This window comes from Pholis gunnellus, assembly GCF_910591455.1.
Source record: "Pholis gunnellus genome assembly, chromosome: 18".
Classification (NCBI taxonomy): Eukaryota; Metazoa; Chordata; class Actinopteri; order Perciformes; family Pholidae; genus Pholis; species Pholis gunnellus.
The window spans coordinates 10,191,285-10,216,667 of record NC_136545.1 but is presented as its reverse complement, the minus strand read 5'-3'; the positions used below and the strand labels follow the sequence as shown (position 1 = coordinate 10,216,667).

Below are 25,383 nucleotides of genomic sequence, written 5' to 3'. Positions count from 1 at the left end.
GGCGGCCTGAAATGTGGAGATAAAACAGCTGCATCTTTAATCTGTGGGTGGCACAAGCCCACAAAGAAGGCAATTAGGTTTATAATTTACAATTCTCTTGCCCTTCTCTCTTCCATTTCCTGTCCTTTCAACTCACCCCTACTTTCCACCCATGAATAATGTCTTTATGTGTGTCATGTGTCCCCACAGAGCAGCGCGAGCATTTGGAGAGTACCTGTCCCACACACACCCTGAAAACCGAAACGGATCAGGTCAGCGTCTTAGACATCCTGCCATTTGTCCATCCCTCTATCCTGCTCTGTCTATTCTTTTGTGATCATTAATCTTTCCTCCACCTGCTTCACCTCATCCTCTGTGAAAATGCCAGTCTGCGATCATTAGTGTTTGGATCACGACAATAGCTGGTAACCGAAGAAAGATGATGATATTTTCCTCTGTCATCCTCAGCTTGCTCTCTCTCTCTCTCTCTCTCTCTCTCTCTCTCTCTCTCTCTCTCTCTCTCTAGCACTCATAATTGTCTATTTGTCCATCATTCTAGCTCATCTTCTGTGTGAAACCTTGGTGGGTCCCGACCCGGAGTCGCCAAGTGACAAGATTAGCCGCAACAACAACAACAGCCTCCATCCCTGCTCCAACGCCACCAAGAGCTGTGAGGACAAACGGGAGGCCAGCCTGATAAAACCCCCACTGGGCTTACTCCAGCCTCCTCCCCCTTCCATCACCATCTCTACCAAAGCATCGCGACTGTCCCTCGAGCGCAGCTTCTCAGCGGAGGAAGACCAGCAGAAGTGCGTCGAGTGCACCCTGCAGCCTGCTCGCGTGTACACCATCACAACCCAGCGCGGTATGCTGATGAGCAGCGGCCGGGGCAGCAAGGAGAGCCTAGAACTGGACGTCCTGAAGGAGAAGTCGGGGAGTGGCGGGGTGGGATCCAGAGGAGGCTTGATCCAACCCTCCACTTCCCCTTCCTCCACCTCATCGTCTCCAACTCAGTACCACCATGCCAGCAGCGGCCGCCACAGAAACCACGACACTCCGCGCGGGAACCACCACCACCACGGCGTCCCGGGAACCAATGCGTCCTCCAGTAGTGGAGGAAGTAGCGGAGCAAGTGGAAGCAGCAATCATCAGCAGCAGTCTTTATCCGTCACTGGATCCCACTCCCATCGTGGAGCACACCACCACGGCCACCACCATCACCTGTCTCAACCCCCGCTGCAGACTTCCGTCAGCGCCCACAACATCCGCGGCTGGGGCGAGGGTGGAAAAGGGGAGGCGGAGTGCAGCGGGCTGGCCTGCGAGTCATGCAGCGGCGCCCCTTCGCGAAGCCAAGGCTCCCTGGACCTGGAGAGCGCAAACCGAGAGGCAGGCAAGCAGCACCGACGCCTAGAGCGGATGTGGAGTGTGGACCGGGTGACTGGGCTGGAGAGAGGTGAGAGGGCGGAGGACACAGAGCAAGGGAGAGGCGCTGAATTCCAAACGGGGGCGGGAGGGGGGGCATTAGGGTTTGTTCAAAAGACCCTGTGACGGGTTTAGTATTGGACCAGAGATGAAATAGCATTTGACTAATTTCAATCATTTTCCTAAATGTATTTTTTTTTGCTGAAAATGAAGGATTCATTTAAACTTGATTTTCCATCAGCCTAGTGTATGTGACAGTTTAATTATTTTGTTTACAAGTAATAATTCTAGGCTTCAAGGAAGTCTAGGGACCACCTTAGTGAAAACAAGCACACTTAACATTTAATGAGCATTTTGTAAGAATTAACTAAGAAACTTTGCAATTAGTTTGTAATTGTAAGTTATTTTACTGCTTGATATCAGTCTAATGAAACAAAAGTAGCTTCGTCACAAGTCTGGATGAATTAAAGTGAAACATCCGTTAAAAGTGAGTTAAATCTATTTCTTCTCAGCTCTGGTGGGGACTGAGGGTTTGTTGTTGGATGTGACGTGGTGGTCTGTATATCTGACTCGTCGTCTCCCCGTCTCTCTCCTCTGCTGTCTCCTTCTGTGTGTCTCCCTCTCTCCATTTGTGGAGTGGTGGACTGTGAAGTGCTGGTGCCGTCGCTGGTTTTGTGCTTCCATATTTCTAATATATTTATTACGACGTTTGCCAATATGACACAGAGATTTTTCAATTTTTTTGCACTTAACCCTGGAATGATCATTTTTCTCTCTAATTGCAGAGGACACTAACTGGTTCCCCAAGGAAAACATGTTCAGCTTTCAGACCGCCACAACAACCATGCAGGCGTGAGTGTCCAACCTTCAAGCACACATAAATCTTACATGTACACAAGCGCACATACATGCACACACAGTCACATTGATGGTGTATGAAAGGTCAGGCTGGTGTGTGAGTTAACGGACCACTACTGTTTTTTTTGCAAATCTGAGGCCATTAACTACAAACTACATACTTTACATTCCCGCAAACCATCTTTTCCAAAGCTTGCTATAGGCCTTTAGATTGATTTACGCCCTTCCAGGCTGCCATTGATTTTCATTTCAGTAAGCTATAAAACCAGCTTGCAGACCTTTAAAGCTTGCTCAGGGAGGACAATCCATCATATTGAACACTTTGTGAATTCTTTTTTTTGTTGTTAAAGATGAATAATTGATGCACGGTAAAGCAGTTGTACGCAGGGTTTCCTTTGAAAGCTCACCTTGAGGACCATTTGACATCTGAGTTTTGATAGTTAGGCGCCGAACAGCAAAACGTGACCACAATCTCACTTCCACAACGTATTTGATTGTTGATCTTTTAGATTTATTTATTTTTTTAAATTGTCATTAAATGATTTAAATAAAGGTGATATGTTGTTGACTTGAGAAAGTTCCAAGTTTGTGGAAGTTGACTTTTCGTACCGTGCTGAAAGACACCAAAGATTGCTTTAAATCTAATAAACTAACCTAAAAAGACTGCCGAGTCTGCAGCCGCACTAGCGGTTGTGTGAGGCTGTTCTTAAGCACAGTAGTGCTTTGAACTGAATGTGTGTGTGTGTGTGTGTGTGTGTGTGTGTGTGTGTGTGTGTGTGTGTGTGTGTGTAAGAGAGAATGACATGTATAGATGCGTCTGTAAGTGCTTGTGAGCATCTGTGTGATTATGATAGCGACCTGAGAGTCTTTCCAAAGATCACCTGCAGCTGTAGGAGATATCTCAACTCACTTTATGAAACGTAGAATCTCCAGCATCTTCCAGCAATGTGTTTCTCCCTGACCATGCCCGTCTTTAAAAAAAATAAATGGTCTAACAATGCTTGTTTGACCATGTTCAGCATACAAAGGCAGACTCAGTCAATATGTAAAAGTGGTTATTCATGTGGCCCATTCAATACGTTCAGACCAGTAGCAATTATGTGGCACTGCAAGTTTACGGCTTATTCATAGATGTCAATTATGACACACACTTTTTGCCTCCGTCTCATTATGCCTCTCCCAGTTTTTCCTCTCTCTCTGTTGTTTGGACTCATTGCTTACTGGTGCCTAAACTGTGTTGTTTTTTTCTCCCTCTTCTCTCTTCTTGCACGCTAATTAATCACGGGACACTCAAACAGGATATCGTAAGTATACTTCCCTGCCTGCTTCCTATTTCTTTCTTAGCTCGCTTACCTCTTGTTCTCAACAGCTGTTCCTTAATTTTGATGACAACCAATTAACATTCATCCTTGGGTTGGGTGATCGAGTTTCAGCTGAACTCTGAAGAAAGAGCTAGGGAGTGTACAGTAGAGAGGTTTGTGTGTGTGTGTGTGTGTGTTTGTTGTTTTTCACAAAACATCAATAATCATCTGACAGTTATTGATTCTCATTTACAAGCCTATAGTCAGCACAAATATTTTGTATTTTAATTCAATAAAAAATAAAAAAAGCCAAAAGCTACAGGATTTTCATGCAACAGCAGGGATAAAGTCCAGAGTAATCCACTGCAGCTGAGAAAATTCTACCAAGCTCAAGTCAGGAAAATGTCCATCTGAGCATTGGCTGACCAACACCCTGTCAGCTCACATCCCTCCAGCAATTCTGTCAGTGCGGCCAACTCAACCGCCCTTACTAAGGACACAGCAGTAGGTGGTTTGGCCATTTAAGATTTGTGTGGCAGTCATGTTAAAGTGCTCTAATCCAGATCGACAGCCGTCGCCAATTATCACTGAATCTGTGCTGGCTGACTTTCGGCGTGTTTGGAACCGATAGTGGCAATTGGCTCTGGAGAGATTTGTTAATAACAAGTATTTATAGTGCTAACATGTGAGCCCCAGTGCCTTCTGGTAAAGCTGTACTATTGGTTGTAGTTTAAAAAGAAGTCAGTTGTCATTCAGTTTTCAGCTATGTATTATTCATGTCAAACAATTCCCGAGTAGGCAAGCGGAGAAGTAGGGTAAGATAAATGTTAACATTGATAACAGTAATAATGGATTATGACTAAACCAGGACAAGTCTTGACATTCCATACTGCTCCTACCACATCTTGCCGAACTAAACCCAACCAACCCAAGCTGCTCATATGCGTTCTTTGTATGTTGACCCGGCTTAGCTAACCTCTGGCTGCTAGTTTACAGTAAATGGTGATGGTTTATTCGAAATGTCTGCAATAATAAAATGATCAAGCTGGTGATAATCTATATTTTTCTTATTGTCAACAAATTCCATGAAAAGACCAAACACCAAGTGTTATCTGTGTATTTGTTCCTCTGCACTGTAGACCTTCATTGTTTTCCAACAAGACTAAAGGCCTACAGATATATTAGCGCTCATATGAAGCTGTTTGTTCCACTGGCCTTGCTGGATATTTTTTATATTGGTGATCTTAATGCTTCAGGGGCTATACTTGAGTACAGCAGTGCTTCGAGTTTAATGTTAATGTCAGGATGGCAGCATAATGACCATGGTAACAGTCTGATCTTCAGCAGGATTGATGTTTAGCTTATTTATTACCTCGATTTCTCTTTAGTTTTTGAGGTATTTGGTCAAGTATTTTACCTGGTTATGGCACTAAAGCAAAAAAGTCATTAGGCTTCATTTTGTGGGGACTTTGAATCTCTGCCAAAGTCAATGGCAATCCATCCAATAGTTGGTGAGGTATTTCAGTCTGGGTCAAAGTGGTGGAACGACCAACACACCTAGCATGGCTAAAAATGATTAAACACACATCAATGAGCCACAGCGCTGCTCTGGGTAACACGGGTAGCTTATTTTGACCAAAGCCCACATATGACATCTTGGTGTTGGCTCATCTATATATTTGTGACAGGTTTTTCAAGATTTATGGCCATTTGCATGACTGGGCTTGAGGCTGTGAGCCACAGACTGGCAGGGAAGTCAGAAAGTGTTGAGCAACAGACTAATGCATTGTTTTGGCCTTTTTATGCGATTGGTTGACGTAAGATTAATTAAGAATAGTGCCAGCTGTAACCTTTAAAAGAACATTTTGTTCTTTTAGGGATTTTACTACTTTCCAAAACTTACCCAGAGTCAGTCAATCATGTTTAGCATGGTTGGAGATGCTCTATTTCTATCTCTGGACAAATGTTAATCAGCTCCACAGAATTGCTGGGTCACATCTTTCCTCGTTAACAACAATAAGTAAGTCTCTTGAAGACATAATCACACATCGACAGTGAGGCATTTCACACCATGTTTGTACTTTGACACATAAAGTGCTGTCACTTTCTGCTCGCCAGAAGGGTCTCAAAAGTTGAACAATGTATTAAATGAACGGCAGGCTGAACAATTTTGCTGTTAACCTCCTGCTTGTGAATTACAGCTTTAACATTAAAAATAAACCATAAAAATGAACACCAGGTGGTGAAAAGTAAGTATGAAGCCACAGCATTTGAAAATGTGCACTATTTCATGTCGCGCTGCTACTCTAGCTCAATGGCCTGCAGTTGCAAAATTACACTAAAATCGCAAAATTCCTTTAAACTGCACATAAAAAACTATATTTTCTGGGAAAAAATAAAATAATTATATCTGGAGTGGAACTACTAAAACGACACATAAGGTCACAAGACCAGCGTCTCTATTGTAAGATGGATTATACCACATGGAGACCGGCACATTTGTTACAGGGATGAATAGAAAATAAGATTTGAGCTGGTGATGTGATTTGACTTCCTGGTCTTTATACTCAAAGCTAGCTGCTGCCTACCCACCTCAGCCTCCCCTTAACAGCCCAATAAACCCTGCAGCTAAAAGCCCTTGAACCCCCCCCCCTGCACTGTCCTACCCTCATCCCTTTAATACTGTGCCACGTCCCGGCAGGGCTTTTTGGGGATTTGTGCAGAGAAAAAGGAGAGTGAGGGAGCAGGATTCGGCTGAAGTCATCCAGAGGGACAAAGCTGCACCTACCAGGGTGTGCTTTGCTGTTTGCACTTGTGTCCGGCTCTGCAGTAGCTCCGTTGTTGCTTATTTACAGCCGCGTCTAATCTGACTAAGACAAAGAGTCCCAACGTGGCGTTTGAAGGTGAGGGCGTCAGCAGCTTTAAAACAGGATCTGCTTTCAGCGTGACCTGCTACAGTGCCCCAATTTCTCGGCCGGATTTTTACCGCCACCCACGTTGAATCGGATTTTTATTCTTAGACAGAACTGAAAAGATCAAAACGGGTACTTGCTGTAGGAGTGGTTTGAAAAAACTCGGATGAATCTCGTATTGTGGATTCTACTCAGCCACACCTTGATTAAACTGCTTTGGTAGACATTCATTCAGCAGACTTCAGTATTCAAACCCCCAATACAAGTTGGTAGGTTACTGCAGCATTCTGCCACAAATATTTCTGTACTAACCTTACAAAACAGGGGAAAATTTGTATTTCCCTAAAAAGAAGAAAGAAAAATCATAAAAATTCTGAGTCAGATTCTGTAACTTTTGCAGGAGTAATGGCATCAGTAACAAGTTCAGACACTGTCCCACTCAGGGCCCAGATGCTTCGTCACACAGGGGCAGATGGAGAATGTGACACCACGCGTGCAGTACATCTCAGTTCCTTTAACATCTCAGTGTCATCCATCTGCAGTGTCAGCGAGTGTTATTTCATCAAAATGAGTGATTTGAAAATGAGGAAAAAGTAGCAGAACAAAGTTTTGGGAACAATTTGCCTCCTTGCACTTGCAAATCCACAAGGAAATGCATCCACCTGAAACCATCACTTGAAAAGAAGATTACTTATCACACTAAGGCCTTGTCCACCCTATGTTTATCTATTATTGCCTTTATTATTCTCACTATTTGACCATCAAAACAGGTCTCTTTTTCTGAATAACGGTGGCGTATCATTTATGCATGACACAATGATATAAAAAACAAATCAGTTCTTTTGTAGATTCTGATTCTGAATACATTCTGTATGTATTGTTGTAGAATTACTCCCAGCAGTAAATTAGTTCGTACAATTAGCCCCACCTTTTCCTGCTGAACAGTAACGTTTACACATTAATGTATCGATAATCAAAATCCAATAATATAATACATATTATTCTGAAATGGGACATTCCGCATATGAAGTTGGCTACTTTTACTTTTAGTATGTTGAGTATATTTTGATGCTAAACCTGTACTTAGAGAAAACCTTGGGCAAGAAGTTATAGTAGAAGACAATAGGAGAAAGCTCACACTTTGTTAAGAGGAGGAAGGAGACGAGAAGGACGCTCGTAAGGAGTGAGTGGAGAGAAAAGAGGAATGAATCACTTGTATGGTAGCAAAGGAACGAAAACAATGTGTGAATTAATGCAGGTGTGATCATCTTTCTTATTCAAATAAGTGAAATCTAGGGTATAGTAGTATGGGAAAAGAGTTGTAGAGCTATTGAGCATCACAGAAAGAGCCGAACAAGAGAGAACGGAGGACCTGTGAGATTGTCTTTAGTTGGAAGTGGAGGTGGTTCTCTCACATCTCCTCTCGTTCTGACTAAATCTCATAAACTGTGTCCACACCTCTCTCCTTTGTGGGAGGTTTAAGCAGAGGATATGGTGGGTAAGACTCTGTGTATTAGTGTGTTTAAGATATTTTTCTCAAAGTACAAAGTAAGCAACAATGATGTTGCTCATCTGTAATCAGTACCGAGTTATAGTTGACCATGTTTTTGCATGATGTAAAGTGTGTTGCTTGTAAAATTCATTGTTTGATGTTACACGTTAACTGTGGTTTTGCTGACATTGTTATGGGGGTAAACCAAGGACAAATAATCCACAGCCTATTTCTTTTTCCTTTTATGTTGCTTCTATATTTATGTGCTTCTCCTCCACCACCAGATAAACATGGACCCACAAATACATACGCGCACACACACACACACACACACACACACACACACACACACACACACACACACACACACACACACACACACACACACACACACACACACACACACACACACACACACACACACACACACACACACACACACACACAAACCACATGCTCAGATCATTAATCATGAGTGTCGACTCGTGGCTTGGTATATACAGAAACTGTGTGTAGATGCGACACGGCAGGGAGGCAGAAAGATAAAAGGATGTTTATCTGGGGCTCTTGCATAGAACATCAAGTCATCAGGCAGAAAGTCACAGAGAAGTTACAAACACACAAACCCTATTTCTTTGTTGTCATTAAACACGCTAAAAGGATTTCAAGGGGAACATGGTAATGCAAAGCCTCTATATTAAATGACTTATAGACAACGAATGCATAGTGTCGTCAGGATGTTTTATTGTTGCAAGGAGACATGAGAACCGTGTAGACTTTTAGAAGGCGAATACAAGGAGCAAAACCTTGCAAATTGAAAACAAAAGAGAAAGGAGCTCAACACGTTTGTAGCCCATCTAGTCCGCTATAACACAGCGTTTCATTTGATAGTTTGACATATTCTGTCGTTCTGACACAACAGAAATGAGGGAACGGACAAACCATGTTTCTAAACTATATGGTTCAAAAGTAAATTTAAATTAATAATGTTTTACTGTTTGGCAAATGGATATGAACTTCATATTAATATAGACACATAATATAGTATAGTACATAAAGGGTTACGATAATACAACCTGAGTGTATATCAAGCTGACATCCCATTTGTTTACCTGTAACTCTGCTGATGAATGTAAAGAAAGCTGTTATAGAGCATCATTAGCCTCAATGAGACGCAGGAGTGTAGATTCTTTGTAAGACATTTGAATAATGAGGATAAGAAAAGCCTGCTTTGTTCATCCAGGTTCTTTTAGGCCAAGGATGCTAAACTTGTTGTTTGATCCTGTAATCAGCTGCAGATGCAAATATAGCCTGACCGATAATTAGCCGGCCGTTATCTTTAAAGATATACGGGAAAAATCCACCGGCTGATTTATGTACTGTGCTCTCAAGCAACACCCCCATTATTGCAGCATTATCTCCACTGACAGTGGAAGTACGTTTGTTGTGCGTTTTGGTTGTTTACCGTCGGCAGTTGCACCCTCCGACAGATTAAGGAAGCCTATAGGTGAATGTTATAATGGTGTGACGTTGGTTATGACACAGGCTTTGGGGAAAATGAACAAAAGTGTGCCGCTTCTGTCTGACCTCCACATATATATGTTATACATAGGAGGCATATGGTGTACCAAGCTTGCAAGAGAGTGTGGTGGCTCAATGTAGGCAGGATTTAATGGAGATAATGTAGAGGAATCAGGGAAATGTATTTTATGGAGCAGAGGCTTGTGGATTTTGTTTGATTGTTGGAGCAGCTGTTGACAGCAGATAACAGAAAAGGCTTCCAAGTTTATCTTAGATTTTAACCGTAAATTCATGGCATTTAATGGCATTCGATGACTTTTTTTGCACAATCTACAGGATCTTCTGGACGTATTTATTGCATAGCGTCTGGCTTAACACACGTTTTATTAACAATTCTTTGAGAACGAAATCAGAGCCTTATAAAAAATGTTTGTGCCAAAAAAAGGATTGAACAAAAAAAGATATTGGTCGATATATTGTCATCGCTTTTCAGCCTCAAAAATGTTATATTACAAATATGTTGACCAGTATTGGTCAGGCTCTCAAATATAAATAAAATCGATCAGGCATGTTCCACCTGTGTTGAACAGACACAACAGATCGATACAGATCAACAAAGCAACATCTCGTCTGCCCGGAACAAAGCAAAGAAACACACGTGCACCAGTGTGGCTGAATAACCTCCCTCTGATGCAGCCTCATGCCTCAGATGTAGCTCTGCTCAGAGCACATGCATCAAAACCTCAAAAAACACTAAAGAAGGGTTTCCCTTTTGGCTGAATGAATCTCCTGCACCTCAATAATCTACATTATAAAAAGGATGAGAAGAGGTACTTTGGCAATGTGGTGCATTACACCCACACTGCTCCTGTGACAAGTATTTTCCACTCACATTAGAGGAAATAAGTATATTTACCACTAATTATCCCTTTAAAAAAAAAATAAACGTTTAGTATAAATAGAAGCTTGACACTAAACTCTATTTGTCTTCTCTTGCTTTGTCACCTCCCGCCCACCCCTCCCTCTTTCCTCCCTCTCTTCTTTACATTTTGGTTCTTCCTCTGTCCTCTGTCATCCCTCTTCTGTTTGATTGCTCTACCCACAGGAACTTCCGGAAGCATCTTCGGATGGTGGGCAGCAGGAGGATGAAAGCACAGAGTGAGTCAGAGATTGTGTGTGTGGTTCATACGTTTGCTCAAATTGAGTGTGACGTAGTTCACCCCACCATCATCTGTGTTCTTTTTGTTTGCATGTGTGTGTTGCACCAAACGCTGCTGTTTTATTGGGATTCCTGACGCTCTATTGCATTTCTTTGAGGATTATTATTTTCATTAGCGTGTGTTGACGAGCCAGCAATATGAGTCTGTGCATGTGTTAATGTACGAGTGTGTAGGTGGTCTATTCCTGTTGCATCGCTTTGAATGTTCAGAGTTTTTTTTGGGTTTGGTGTGTCGTAAAGTTTGAAGACAAAAGACTAAACGATACAAAGCAAAGCGACGATTGGTGTCGATGGAGTGGTGTGTGTCTGTTTGAGTGTAACTGAAAAGCTATAAGAAAAGAAAACCATGATCTATAGATTCCTCCTTGTTCTGGTTTAGATATGGGTCAATGGCAATATGAGTGGGATTTTGTTATGCGACAGTATTTTTGACCTTAAATGAAAAGAGAAAATGGTGACAGACAAAGTAAGCGAAACAATAATCTCAAGAAAAACGTCGGCTACAATTTGTACGTGTCAAATGTAGAAGTTGTGTGACCAGAAGCTTGGAAAGGTGATGATTGTTGTAACTCTACAGTATGTACAAAACATGGTAACATATGTCAAAGCCTTATGAACATATTGCAAAAAAGTTGTTTCTATTCCAGTACTGTGCGGTTATGATGGAAACAAAAGCGGCGATCGTGTCAACTGTGAAAAGTCCTTATTTTGTGATTTGAATAAAAATGTTTTGGCAGACAAGACTGAACCCAATTAAAACTCAGATGTGTCACCTATTATTGCAACTGAATAAATATTGTACCATAGCAGATTTTATCTCGACATTTACTAAAACTCAAGTCAAAATCACAGAGTATAAATGTTGGGATCACGAAATAGGACAACATGTTTGGTTTCATTACAAGGTATTTTCAACCTTGAAAAATGTCCTTTTGATCACGAGAGTAAAAATCAAATGAATGAGTCGGCTAATAAAAGGGCGTTTGTACTTGAAAGGAAGTTGGTGTCAGCAGCAAAATGAAAAGAGAAGCAAAAGGAAAAAGCGACGGCGCCTTGAGGGACGCTGTTGATTAACCGTGTCAAATACTTTCAAGTAGTCCAAAAATATTCTAAGTGAACAGTGATCACTCTTCAAAGCAGAACTGATTCTATCGAGGCTCAGTAAATCTGTGTAGCAAGCGCAGTCCTTTTGAATCCATAGATACTGACGATAAGCAGCAGGATCCTTTATAACGATCAAATATATGATTGTTAGCATATGTGTGTGTTTGTTTGACAGTTTGTACATACAGGCATTTGTTTGTGCAGAGGAGGGATGGCATCGTATGTACACTATTTGGGAACTGCTTTCGCCTTTTCACTTTGGTGTTTTTGGTGGTGAGTGTGTAGAGGAAACAGCCAGTTGCAGGCTTGCTAGTGTGTGTGTATGTGTGTGTGTGTGTGACTATCTCTCCCCGCCTGCACTAGCATTCGCTGAGCGTAGATCGAAGAGTTTCAACCGCTCCTGGAGTGACCCCACCCCGGTCAAGCCCGACTCTCCTCATGAACCCAGAGACAGTGAGTTAACACAGACTCACGCACGTGCATCTGCACACACACAGACGCTGACACACACACACACACACACACACACACACACACACACAGTTTTTAACAGTTAAGGACAAAAATGGTTCAATTAAAGACGTATGGAAAGAGGCTTTAACGTTGAAGTAACCAAATCTACTACGTGTGCCGTTATAATGAACCCATCTCAACCTGTGAGCCCTTACATCTCGACTGGCAGATTGATTACAGTTTAAATTGGCTTTGCGCTCAGTCAGTACTATTGTCATTAATTCATTTCCATACACAGGTGGCTCGTATTGAGTTGAAAGCCACTTAGCGGCATTTGTCAGCTATTAAAAAAAGAAAGAAGGTCTGGTAATCAGCACCCTGATATACGAGCTGAGTTACAGCTGGAATGAGGCCGGATCACCCGTCTTAAATGAAGGACAACCAGTCAAAAATGATGCAAAGTGCAGTACACAATATACTGACAAATACTGACAACCGTACAGCAACTAAGTACTTTTTACAAGTAAGTAAAAGTTTGAGGTATTTGCACTTTATTTAAGAAATTTCCTATATTTATTCAACAACGCATCAGTAGGAAACATTGTACTCCACTACATTTATCTAATGGTTCATCTCTTTCATTCCTTTCTCAGCCGATATGAAATCCTGAAAATCTAGATTTTCTAGCTTTAAGCTTCATGTGAGCGCAGAGCAGCGTGAGCGAGCCAGTGGGGCAGGCTCACATGCATCTTTACACAGACAACAGTTGTTTGCTGGTATATTAATGCTCTGAATGTCGTATATTGCTCCTTTAACTTCTTTCATAAATGGCCACCTGGATGGCAACCTAATATGACTCACATGTACTTCAAAGTTAAAGCCACTTTTCATCTAGTACGTACAAATAGACACATAGCACTTGTAATATGACAGTATACTGTGCTGAATGCACTGTAGACCTCCTGTGTTGAAGTAAGGTGACATTTTGTCATCACGGTTTTACAGCTCAGTTCCTGCTTTCAGCGGATTAAGTAACAAAATCGAAAGACATTTGCACTTAAAACACACCATCACACGTACAGACTGACTGTCTCTGCTGTTGGCTCTGACCCTGTCCATCTGTCTCCCTATGACCGTGGGTCTTTCTTCAACTTTGTGATGCTCTCTCTTTCTGTGAGTATGTCTTCCAAAATGGAGTGTGCGTCTAAGTCCGAGTGTGTCAACTGGTATAAATGTTAACGCCAGGTTGTGTCTCAGTGTTTCTAAAAGGCTTTTGATTGCGAGTTTCAACACACACCGTTTTGCATGTGCCGTTTGTCCATGTTGATGTCGGAGTATCTGTGGTTTTATGTTTTTTCTCCACCTCCATCTTCAGCGTTTCTGTGTTTCAGAGTGTGATGAAAGATACATGAACTGTTGATGACAGTCTAATGGTGTGGTTGATGCCTCATTCTTCCTCTTTCCTGAGGGAAAGGTATTGTTCTCTGGAGGCGCGACATTAATCGTCAGTCTTGCTCGTCATTTTCTCCTTTTTCATATACTCTCTTTCTTCACTCGCTCTTTTCAAACTGCTATTTCACCCTGGGCACCTATAGTTTTTCTTTATAAGATGGTTTACAGAATATATTGTCGACTACAACTTCACTGATGAATTTTCAGCCCAGTACCAACATAGATATTTGGATTGCAAAAAAAAAAAAAAATGATATCCTCTAATAACATATCGGTCGATAATTATTTGAAATTTTCTGTCGGAAATGGTAAAAATATGTGTTGATAGATTAATAATACACTCAAGGACTCCAACACGTAGGTAGCAAACATAATTGAGTACACACAAAGAGGTAGAGCAATTATCAGCAACATAACAATTTTCTATGAAAGCACTGAACCTAGAAAGGATTCAAACGGTCCACAAAAACATACAAGTATGTGAAAAGTGCGTCACATCACCGAGCCGTAGACTAAAGAAATACTGACAGCTCAGAGCTAACGACCGCCTGTCAGGAAAACATCTATATATTAACTAATCTTTATAGACAGATATTTGTATATATGAATGCAGAATCTGATCTGGATTCTGAGGCATTCTGGTTTCTGATTGTAGCCCGAGTAGTATTGACCAATCGTGTTTGAGCGAGCTTTGGTTGAATGCGGGTAAACAGTCGGGGTGGAGAGCATAAGAGTAGGAACACAGTGGCCAAAATGAAATCTCCCAAACCAAACACCAGAGTCCAGAGAAAATCGGGTCGTGTTTAAGACCATTATAGGAAACGGTGTCTTTCAAATGCTATAGCAAGGAGTTAGGAAAGGACAGAAATAATCTATCTATGAACAATATTGATCTATCTTCTAACATCAAATGAGCAATGCATAGAACTTAGGTTTGAGGATCATTACAGGTTCCTACAGGTACGTCAAGGAAGGGGCAGAGGGGGTATTTGTTTTTTTCATGCATCATGAGAAGAATCAGGCAACGTTGTGACAATAGCCAAGCCCAAGACAAAGACAATTCAGAGCCCCACAAGGCACGAGACCAAGACATGCGCAAGACTTCACTAAAGTGTTCTCAAGACCAGACTCGAGACTCGGACTCAAGTACTACAGCCCTGCTCGTACCACATTCCAAGGTTATACAGAGTTTAATATGCGAAAGGGTGACTCTGCCTCATGATTATTTTAAAGTCTTCAAAACAGATGTTGAATAGTATTGGACTCTTTCATTCAGATTCCTTATACTACGCATTATTACAGTGTAATTCTAATGAGTTCTCTGATATTTCTTAATTCTGATAGTGACACGACTATATGTCAGTATTCTGAGTGAGTGAGTACCAATCATCAGTTGATCCTTCTAGAACATGTTGAAATATAAATATGATGTGTAATATACATTATGATTGCACGTCAAAGAAGCACGATTTGATGGTGTACAACACTTTACCTTCTTAGAATAGCCGCCCTCTGATCCCCGCTTCATTTTCTTATCTCCTTGTTAGCTGTTGCCAGAAATTGTGCTGCCATTCACTATCAGTCACTCATTTTTCTCCTTCTGCCAGCTGTCTCTTATTTTCCCTGTTCCATCTGTCACATTTCTTATGTCACCACCATTATCAACAACTCCATCCTTTCTCCTCTCCTCCACACTCTCCTCTCTCCTGGACACCTCCTTCCTTCACTCCTAGCTTTTCTCTTTCTGTGTCACCTTTCCTGCTTCCCACGAAACACTTCTGTCTACAAGGGGGGGTTTTTTTCTCACCGGTGTAATATATTTTCTTTTAGGCGGAGACCTGCCAACCTCCTGTGGTACCTTGGATGAAGGGGGCCTCGATGACAATATAGACTGGGAGGAGGAGCGAGAGATGGAGAAGCTGGCCTGTGAAGGAGACGACTTTGTACCTCCCAAAATCATGGTATGAGAGCGGTATCGCACGTCAAATTTAACATTACACTTAAAGTTGGCAGGTTTACAAGGGAAATCATTTTTTAAATGGTCAAAATCAAAGTAGCTGAGGCCATAATATCATGACTTTTAGTCTTAAGTATATATCAAAACCCCAAAATACTGTATCCTACATTTATACACTGATAAACGGGGCACAATAAAAATGGTTGCTTTAGGAAATTGTTACTTTAGAAATACACACCGATGGCATATCTGGGTTAAAATAGCTTAATCACTGTAAGGTGAATTTAAATGCAGATACAGTATCTTAAATGCCCCTAATGTATTCTCTACCGTCTCGCTGTGAATATTATATAGAGCTGCACATTCCCTGCAGGCATGAGAGTGTGATAGAGCTGCTCTTTTACCCTTTCCTCTAATTTCTCTCTAACTCTGCCGTTCTCCTTTTCTCTCTCTCCACGTTGCTCCAATTTCTCCCACTCTTTCATTTCCTCACATCCCATTAAATCCAACATTCCTCTCCTTCTACCGCTTCTCCTTCACCTCCAGCTGATCTCTTCTAAGGTCCCAAAGGCAGAGTACGTTCCCACTATAATTCGCAGGGACGACCCCTCCATCATCCCCATCCTCTACGTGAGTCGGAACATTGATTGACATGTGTGCATAACGATCCTTCGACATACAAAGCGTACAAGTTGTTTCTTTTAAGGGATGTTCTATGATAAAGGCCCATTGAAATGTATATCAAAGCATTTTGCAATCTCAAATGATTGTTTGATGTGAACATCTTTTTCCTTAGGATCATGAACATGCCACTTTTGATGATATTTTGGGTGAGTAGATATTCTTTTTACACCCTTTTTGTAATTATGTGTTCAATGATTCCAATAAATGAGGACAGTGAATAAAATATTGTTGAAAAAATAATAGTTTTAAAATGATATAAGAACAGATGATAGAAATGATTTTGAGGCAAGAGGTAAATGTAACAGTGTCCAACTAATGAAGATAAAATAAAGATAAAGATGAAGTATAGAGACCTAATTAATATTTAAAAAAATAGAGCCACAGATACATTTATATATAGATTTATATGACATCTTGTCTAGAAAATCATTCACCTTTAGTCGTGAGCATGGACTATTCTGCAGTTTGCCTGAGGAGTCAGAACTCTGACTCATACCGGGGGAGTTAAGGGTCCAAAAAATAGATACAGGCTGAACATTACCTGCAATTGAATCTATTAAAAAAATAGTTTGGATCTGGCGTGATTATGCATTTCATATAAAACCAGTTGTTATAATGCTGCAAAGTTACTAAAATGTGTTATTTTAAATAGTTTTCTACATTCTGAAAATGATTATCTGTTGCTCAAAAGAGAAGCACTTCCAGTAAGCAGTCCCTGGAGCTTCTCAAGATAAAAACAAACGCTGCATTGAATAAAGCTCACACAGAGTTGGTGAGAGGATGTCAATGAATAACTCGTAGATTTTATGTTTCCACTTTACTGTCTTTCATTGACCCGTTTTATTTTGCTGTGGCATTTCCTTAAGTACACACCGTTGAATTTAATTCAAACTACATCTTACACTAAAGTCTCTACTCTCTGTATTACTCCTGTACTTGAACTCAACCTCCAGAGTGTTTCTTTGTGTTCACTGTTCACATCTCTCCCTCTCTCACTACATTCGGTCCCTGTAGTTCACATCAATCACATCAATCCAAACCCCCTTTTTCTGTCCCCCCACAGAGGAAATAGAGAAGAAGCTCACCGCTTACAGGAGAGGAAGCAAGTTCTGGAGGATGCTCATCTTTTGTCAGGTGAGGAACAAGGATATGTTTTATAAAATTGTACATTTTATCTGGGATATATGGGGTTATTTGTACAATCATGCAGTGTTAGGTACGTTCCTTTGGGATCTAATCTCTCTCTCAAGATATTAATTAAGAAGAGGTAAATTAGTAGTGTGATTGTAGTAATGTGTTTCACTCTTGTATGCGTTTCTTAGGGAGGCCCCGGTCACTTGTATTTCCTGAAGAATAAAGTGGCAACTTTTGCTAAGGTGGAAAAGGAGGAGGACATGAGCCAGTAAGTATGTCTCCCATGATGATGCTCTACGAGTCATGACAGAAATGACTGAGAATCATTAGCTAGCTGTGAAAAGAGAAGTATTTTATCATTAAGATACCTGAGCTGCTCCTCCTTTGAGGTATTTATTCCACCCATTATAGGAAGAAGGGCTCAGTCAAATAAAAGAAAGTATCTCCACCAACGGAAACTGGCTCATTCCAAAGAAATCTTAATTTCATTTTAAGGCATTCAAACGATTCAAATATTCCGAAACAAATGTGTCATGTAAATGCTCTTTATGCTATTTTCACAATATGAATACTATTTCTGTGAGTGCTCTCCGACTTGATTTAAATCAAAGATGTTCCACTTGGACGATTCAACACTCGGGTTTGTCATTTATGAGCACAATCTACTATTTTTCGGAGTGATGCATCTCTCCCAGGGGCACCGTCTTTGATTCGGTGATGTTTACATGTTTCAGAGATATAAAACATACGGCTCACAGCCTGTTCCATCAGTATATTATAAAAAAAACAGTTGCTTCAGTGCAAAAGAATGGCAGTAGTGACAAGTACTTTACTCAGGCTTATCTTTTAACAAGCTTTTTGAATTTCATGGGAACCGTCGATCAGATTGATTCAGTGTAACTGTCTCTGTCTTTGTGTTTGTTCAGGTTCTGGAGGAGGCTTAGTCGCTTCATGAGTAAAGTCAACCCGGAACCCAACCTTATCCACATAATGGGATGCTATGTCCTGGGCAACCCCAACGGAGAGAAGGTACACAGACACACGCGAACAACTGAAAACACAAAAGCTCATCAACACCACTGAAGTTTCAAGCACCAGCACTCGTAGACACCTCTTAAGAAATGTAACTACAGTACATGGCAGGTCTACGAAGATACTGTGCATAGAGACCGCAAGAACCGTGATTGTGACTGTAATCACACATTTAGTAGTGAGACAAACCTTCCCTTAGTCGCTCTATATCCCAAATTGAATAAAAGAATGTAAACACAAGTACTGTGCGGTATACAGGCAGATAATGTACAATAGATACAGAGCGGTAAAATCTAATGCAAAACAATGAATCAATTCCTACGCTGGTGGGACCATCGCAAACCGTCACGCAAGAGTAGGACTCCAATTCAATCATAACAAGGTCTCTGTTAAGTTGCATGTTCAAAATTTAAAATGACGTGCCTCACAAACTGATTTAATAACGTAGAACGTCTTTTTGTTCCCCGTCTCTTATCATTTAGGTAAACACTCTCTTGTGCTTGCTCCTGCCTCTCTTTGTCCTCCCGGCTCATTTCCCTGTTTGCTGCCCTGTGCTTTCAGATTTATTCTAACGGTGTCTGATATTCACATTATTACCCTCCTGGTTGTCTCAGTTTGTCCCTCATCTCTTAATCCACATGTGTGACTATCATCTCACTCTGTGTGATGTTATATCTGAAGCGCACACGTGCTGAGTGATGCTGCACCTCTCTCTACCTGACAAGAACATCTAATAAGACTCATAACCACACACATGAAAATAAAAAAATAAAAAACACAGACAAGCTGGCAGGCACACTCACACATACACACACACACACACACACACAGATGCACAACATAGCCAGCGGTGTTTGTCTGACCTAACTGTTCCAGTCATGTCTGCCAAAATGCTTTGTTACATAAAGTGGATTTCTCCAGGGTTGATGGACAGTCTGGCAGTCTGCAGCACAGGCTGCACATCAGTGATATCTCCACCCTACAGAACAAGTACAGACACATGCAGTTGTCTCAACAAAGCTTGAATTCAAAACAACAAAATTGGCGTTTTTCTTTTCGCAAGGCTTAGTCCCAAGATCCCAAAGTGATATTTTCACACTGGTGGCTTGTCTACTGTCATCTTAACTTCAGACCAGAAAATAGAATGAATAGGATTTAGCTTGAACCTCTCCAGAAGAATGTGTACAGCACAACATGGCCAAAAGTATGTGGGCACTTACTTGTGGAGCATTACACACAGGATATTATATGCTGCTAGAACAACCTTCACTCTTTTGTAATGTCTTTCCACAACATTTTGGAACCTGGCTGCAGGGACATGCAGATGTTTAGCCACAGGAGCACTAGTGTGGTCGGCTACTGATGTTAGAAAAGTTTGATGGAGCTGAGGCCATGGCTCTCTGCAGGCCAGTGTGTTCTCCCACACCAAACTTGATAAACAATTTGTTTATGGACCTCACGTTGTGCACGGTGGCATTGTCATGTGGAAACGGGGAAGAGCCTGGAAGCCCTCTATGGTCTAAAATGTCTTTGTGTGCTGCAGCAATAGGATTTTCCTTAGTTGGAACTAAGGCCGTGTTCAGACAGACAACTGCAACAAGCAAATTGCTCCAACACAATGCAACATCATTCAGCAAGGTGCTGCAGTCAAATCAAATCTACTATTACTACTACTACTACCTATTTCATGGTACTGACTGGTACCTGAAACAACATGACCCCGTCAGCGCTAAAGGGCCTAGCTAGCCCAAACCACTTTCTTAACAATCCTATAACCTCCACCCAGAGACCGTGCATCATCAACAGAACACATCACACACAGCCGGCCTCTGTTGGCACAAAGTTTAAATGGAGTCAGCTTGGGTACCAGCTCAATCAATTTTTAAACAGTAGGTGTCATTGTTGTCAAATGCTGCACTCCAGACAGCGTAACACTAAATATTGCAAACACATGACAGTAATGGAATGGACCTAAATTAATAACAGCCAGGAAGTTATTGCAGATACCAAAAGCACATGTGGTGCAAAAGCCTCCAGAGTTGAAAGCAAGCCACACAAATGAAGAGTCTCGAGTCACATACTGTGACTTCTCTCTCTCTCTCTCTCTCTCACACACACACACACACACACACACACACACACACACACACACACACACACACACACACACACACACACACACACACACACACACACACAGAGGACTATGTGCAATTGTGCTGGGAGGAATTTCAATCTGGATATGTAATAAAATGTTTATCTAAGCTCATAAATATTGATATGTAGTTTGCAGCCATGATAGAGGGGGTGGTTTTAACAGAGAGGTGAACTCCCCCCGCCCTCTACTAAAAGTAAAAGCATAATGGTGACCTCATGGTTAATTAAACCATCAACACATTTTAAAGGGGCTTGTTAAGCACAATAAAAGCTGTTTTTTAAGGATACTTCTCCCTCTAGTATTGACTTGTTCTGAGGTTTTTTTATCGATGTCAATAAATGAATTAAACATTTGCTGCATTTCGTTCAGTTTTGAATTTTGGAGGAGCTCCATATACACGTGAGTGAGTGTGATTGAAAAGATAAGGTGACAAGGCCAAAAGAAAATTGTCTGATACAGAGGTGGGGGTGTTGCTGCTCTTTGATTACTGGAAAAACACAGTTCTAAACACTGCAATGTGAAATGTGGAGCCACGCAGAACAGGCAGGAAACTACCCAACTTGCAACACATTATTTGAGTTCTGTTATTTGCCTCCGGCTCTCTTTGCACTGCAGACAAGCCACGCTGCCTGCATCTCCCCAACCGTTCTCTCCTCCACATCTGGCATGTAGCCATCTTCTTTCATCTTTTTCAAAGGACCGCAAACACAAGGAACGAAAGCTTCTTTTTCTTCACCACCTCCATTTTAACATCATAAAGTGGAAAACAAAAGCGCATTTGGCCTTTGACTTCTCTGACAGAGGGGTATCGGGTTCCCTCATGACTAAATTCTAGAGAAATCAGTGAGCTTCAATTTTTAATGTGCACGGCACCACGTCAGTGAGGAACTGCAGAGGAGATGACTCCTTTTACAATTCCAATTAAAACGGTCTTCAGGGCTTCAATTAATTATTATTTTCACTATTGATTACTACATCTGCTTTTTCTTTCAACTGAATGATGGTTTAGTCTAAAATGAAAAGTGGTAATCACATGTTCCCAGAGTCCAAAGTGACACCTGCCCGATTATCAGCTGCGATTCTTACGATTATCTGAGTTCTTTTAAATACGTTTGCTGATAAAATAAATTGAAATATGTGCTACTTTGGCTCTGATGCATCATAGTTTATAATAATGCAGCCGCAGTGACGATACGGACATTTCATACACCTACCCGACTCAAACCGCGTTCATATGAGTCAGCCATCTCTCAGTTTGTCACCATTAGTAGAGAGAATCGAGTCTGCTGTGTAGTTCATACACGTCACTGATAAACCAGTGAATAGTACGGGTACAATCTGCTTCATGATCAAACAAAGTTTTTGTATCACGTCGACACTTCAGTCCATGCTCCCTCTCTCTCTAATTATTAGTATCGGCCCTGAAAATAAACACATCTGTCTATCCTTACTTCAAAAGGGATTTTTTTGGTCTATCCAACAGTTCAAAACCCCAAAGTGTAACATCTACAATGAAATAATACTGAGAGAAACATCAGTGAGAAGCGGGAACCTGCAGATGCTTTTCATTTTTGGTTCACGGACGACCCGTGTGTGTCATCCGTTCATTTTGTAAGCGACTAATCGCTAAATTTCATATTGTGGTTTGAGAAAACCACTTGTAGGACTACAAATGCAAGCTATCAGCTAGCATCTCAAATCCCTCTAATTTACAGATACATTTTGATTTTAATCTCCTCTCTTTTAATTTCCTGATGGGACTCTTCGCTAGTAAAATGACAGGGACTGGGGTCCCGCTCTCAACCTTTTACAAGCTCGGCTGTTTCACGGAAAGGCAGGTTATATGAAGACATGCAGGAAAACACCTTCGCAATGTATACTCTCACCTCGTTTACTGTCCTCCTTGTTACCTGCTTAGGACACATATCCATATGTCTCTTCGGCAGTATAATGAGCTGGAGTCATTGCCATTCTTGTGTGTGTGTGCTGTGTCTGAAGATGCAGGCTCCCCCCCCCCCCCCCCCCCCGCTGCTCGTGTATCCAAGTGCAGTAGGATTAATTGGTGTTTTGCTTTCTTATCTCGGCCCAACAGCTGTTCCAGAAACTGAAGAATCTGATGAGGCCTTATTCTGTCGAGTTTGAGTCGCCGCTGGAGCTGTCTGCACAGGGTGAGTCTGAACAAACACGCCCGAACATGCAGATCACACGGACACAGGCGTGCGTGGTGATTCACATGTGCATTTACATGTGACGCATTAAATGACCCGGAGAAACCGTCACGGGTCGTATTAACATCTGGAATTTACTCAAAATGACAAATACATATTTGTCATTTTGTCATTTCCAATCTCATCCACCCTATCTGGGTGGTGTTTTACAAAAACGGCATTTCATTTTTTGGTGTGAATTGTTTTTCATGCAATTGATTCAGGTCATGAAGGCTTCACTTCACACTCCAGCTTGTAAACAACACCCACCACACAGGAGAGAGTAATCATTTCACTTTGCACTCTCTAGCTGCAGGTGGGAGAAGAGACGCACAGTATTCTACTCAACACAATAGTCAGTATTACAAAAGCCTGCTCTCAGTTCCAGGAACAACTGGAAACTCTTTTAAACCCAGACTTCCTCTTCTTTAGTCCGTCACTTTTATTACAAGTTTTCTCCCCCTGTTATCTTTTTGCCCATTAGAGATCCAAACCTCTCCGGCCCTGATGAAATCAAACCACGCTCAACTTTTGTCTCATACAAATCAACCCTGTCCTCTAGTAGTTAGGTCTATATACGTATAATTTGCCATATCATATTTTGAGGCGACCCTAATGTCATCTGAGTAATGTTTCTTATCAACATAATGAAGAAATGCTCTTAAAAATACATGGAAAGTTGCACAAAGTTGCTGGTTTAATGTTTTTATGGTTATTTTAAGCCACCCACAGTTCTTGGTTAAGGGTAAGAGAAAAATCATGGTCTTGGTATCAATTTCCTTCCTTAATACTTGATTCAAACTTTTCCTGTCTCATTTACCAATCAAGGCAAAGAGATGATTGAGATGTACTTCGACTTCCGCCTCTACCGGCTTTGGAAGACACGGCAGCACTCCAAACTCTTGGAATATGAGGAATTTTTGTGACGAAGAAACACGGATAATGGGTGCAGCGGAGCCCTACAGTGAAAATAAAACTGATCCAATAACTGAACATTGCTCAACTATAGTGCTCGACCCGCCAACTCAATACAAACAGTCATGCCTGCGTTCATCCTGGAGAGGAGGAAGAAGGATGACCGGAAGGACAAGATGAAGACAAACTAAAATGATGCTGTGCCTCTGCTCCTCCTCATTTTCAGAGCAAGGACCAAAGACTACAACAAAAAGGGCCGAAAAAATACACAAAAGAAAAAAATGAGGAAAAAGCAGAGACAACTGGACTGTCCACGTCTTAGTCACCAACTCCCATCGCCTCTTGGGTTGGAAAGCAAAAAAGGAGAATAAAAAATTCAAATGTGTAAAAAAAACCAGATATCATTTTAGTCACACCTCTGTTGCAAAGACACACTTTGAGGCTGATGTGCTTCAGGAAAATCGCTGAAACTCATTCTGCCATAATGTGGTTCTGTGTTTTGACTGGACCGCTCAGATGATCCCAGACCCCAGAGACATGCATATATACATACATAAATAATCCATATGTCGATGTGTGTATATATCATATGAATATATTAGCATAGCTTTAGTCATGCAAATAATACATGAGAATAATAATGCATCATTTATTTTTGATGTGCATTGTTGTGCAGTTTCATATGGAAATACTTTGGAATAACTCAGGTTTTAGCCATGAAGTAATTAATCTGTTCGTCTATTCTATCAAGATATTGTAATCTTCATTGCCATCGCTTGGAATGAATGCATTATCTCTCCAGAAATGTATCTTCGGTTTGAGGAATCCAGCTTCATGTTTTGGTTAAAAAAAAAAAGAAAAAAGTTCTGATTTTGTGTGCGAGTGCGAGTGCGAGTGTGTGTGTGTGTGTGTGTGTGTGTGTGTGTGTGTGTGTGTGTGTGTGTGTGTGTGTGTGTGTGTGTGTGTGTGTGTGTGTGTGTGTGTGTTTGGCTGTCTTTTCCATGTCAAAAAAGAAGAAATCATGCAAATGTGTTGTGTGTATTTTCTCTTTCTGCTCCTATGTTAAAGCAAAGATAATAGTTATCACCTTCACCCCCCATATTTTCTCTCTTCCTGTCACATACACTCAAAGACCGTCTAGTGTGATTAATGATGTCAAGAGGGATGTAACAGCCATCCAAGTGCGCCTGCCACTGTACTGTAGGAGTTGCCCTATTGATCCTTCCTGCTCTTTTGCAGAAGGTTCAGGCCACTTAGTCAGCCCCTGTCATGGGCGCCAGCTGCTCTCACTATCTGCCAAACACCCTTGGCTTCTCTTAATGGCAGCCAAATGAGCTTCCGCCACCGCTCACTTCACTGGGCTGTGATCCAGTCTGCGGACCAGAGTTCTCCGAATGAAACAGATCTGCCAGCGGTTTAAGCTGTTAAACAGCCATCTGCTGCCCCTGCCAGGTGTCAGATAGAAATATGCGGCGAGTGTGTGTGTCTGTGTCCACACGACCGCCGCACCACCTGAGTGGCCAGAGCCGCCTCACATAGATGAAGGATGGGCAAATGTGGAGAGCAGCTCGTGAGCCTACAAG

At 41.5% G+C, this 25,383-nt stretch overlaps 1 protein-coding gene across 1 annotated transcript in view; it reads left to right on the top strand.

The window, feature by feature from the left end:
- nsmfa (NMDA receptor synaptonuclear signaling and neuronal migration factor a) overlaps positions 1 to 23,811 on the top strand; it is a gene marked incomplete at both ends in the record, with an annotated part of 32,978 nt that extends 9,167 nt beyond the window's left edge. The window contains 14 exons of the mRNA XM_079179217.1: positions 190 to 251; positions 539 to 1,432; positions 2,187 to 2,253; positions 6,262 to 6,354; positions 10,591 to 10,643; positions 12,172 to 12,261; positions 15,544 to 15,674; positions 16,217 to 16,300; positions 16,467 to 16,500; positions 17,418 to 17,488; positions 17,677 to 17,756; positions 18,415 to 18,517; positions 22,771 to 22,846; positions 23,714 to 23,811. Of these exons, the coding sequence (XP_079035343.1) occupies positions 190 to 251; positions 539 to 1,432; positions 2,187 to 2,253; positions 6,262 to 6,354; positions 10,591 to 10,643; positions 12,172 to 12,261; positions 15,544 to 15,674; positions 16,217 to 16,300; positions 16,467 to 16,500; positions 17,418 to 17,488; positions 17,677 to 17,756; positions 18,415 to 18,517; positions 22,771 to 22,846; positions 23,714 to 23,811 (1,936 nt within the window). The remainder of the gene's footprint in view (positions 1 to 189; positions 252 to 538; positions 1,433 to 2,186; positions 2,254 to 6,261; positions 6,355 to 10,590; positions 10,644 to 12,171; positions 12,262 to 15,543; positions 15,675 to 16,216; positions 16,301 to 16,466; positions 16,501 to 17,417; positions 17,489 to 17,676; positions 17,757 to 18,414; positions 18,518 to 22,770; positions 22,847 to 23,713) is intronic.
- Positions 23,812 to 25,383: the final 1,572 nt, after the last annotated feature.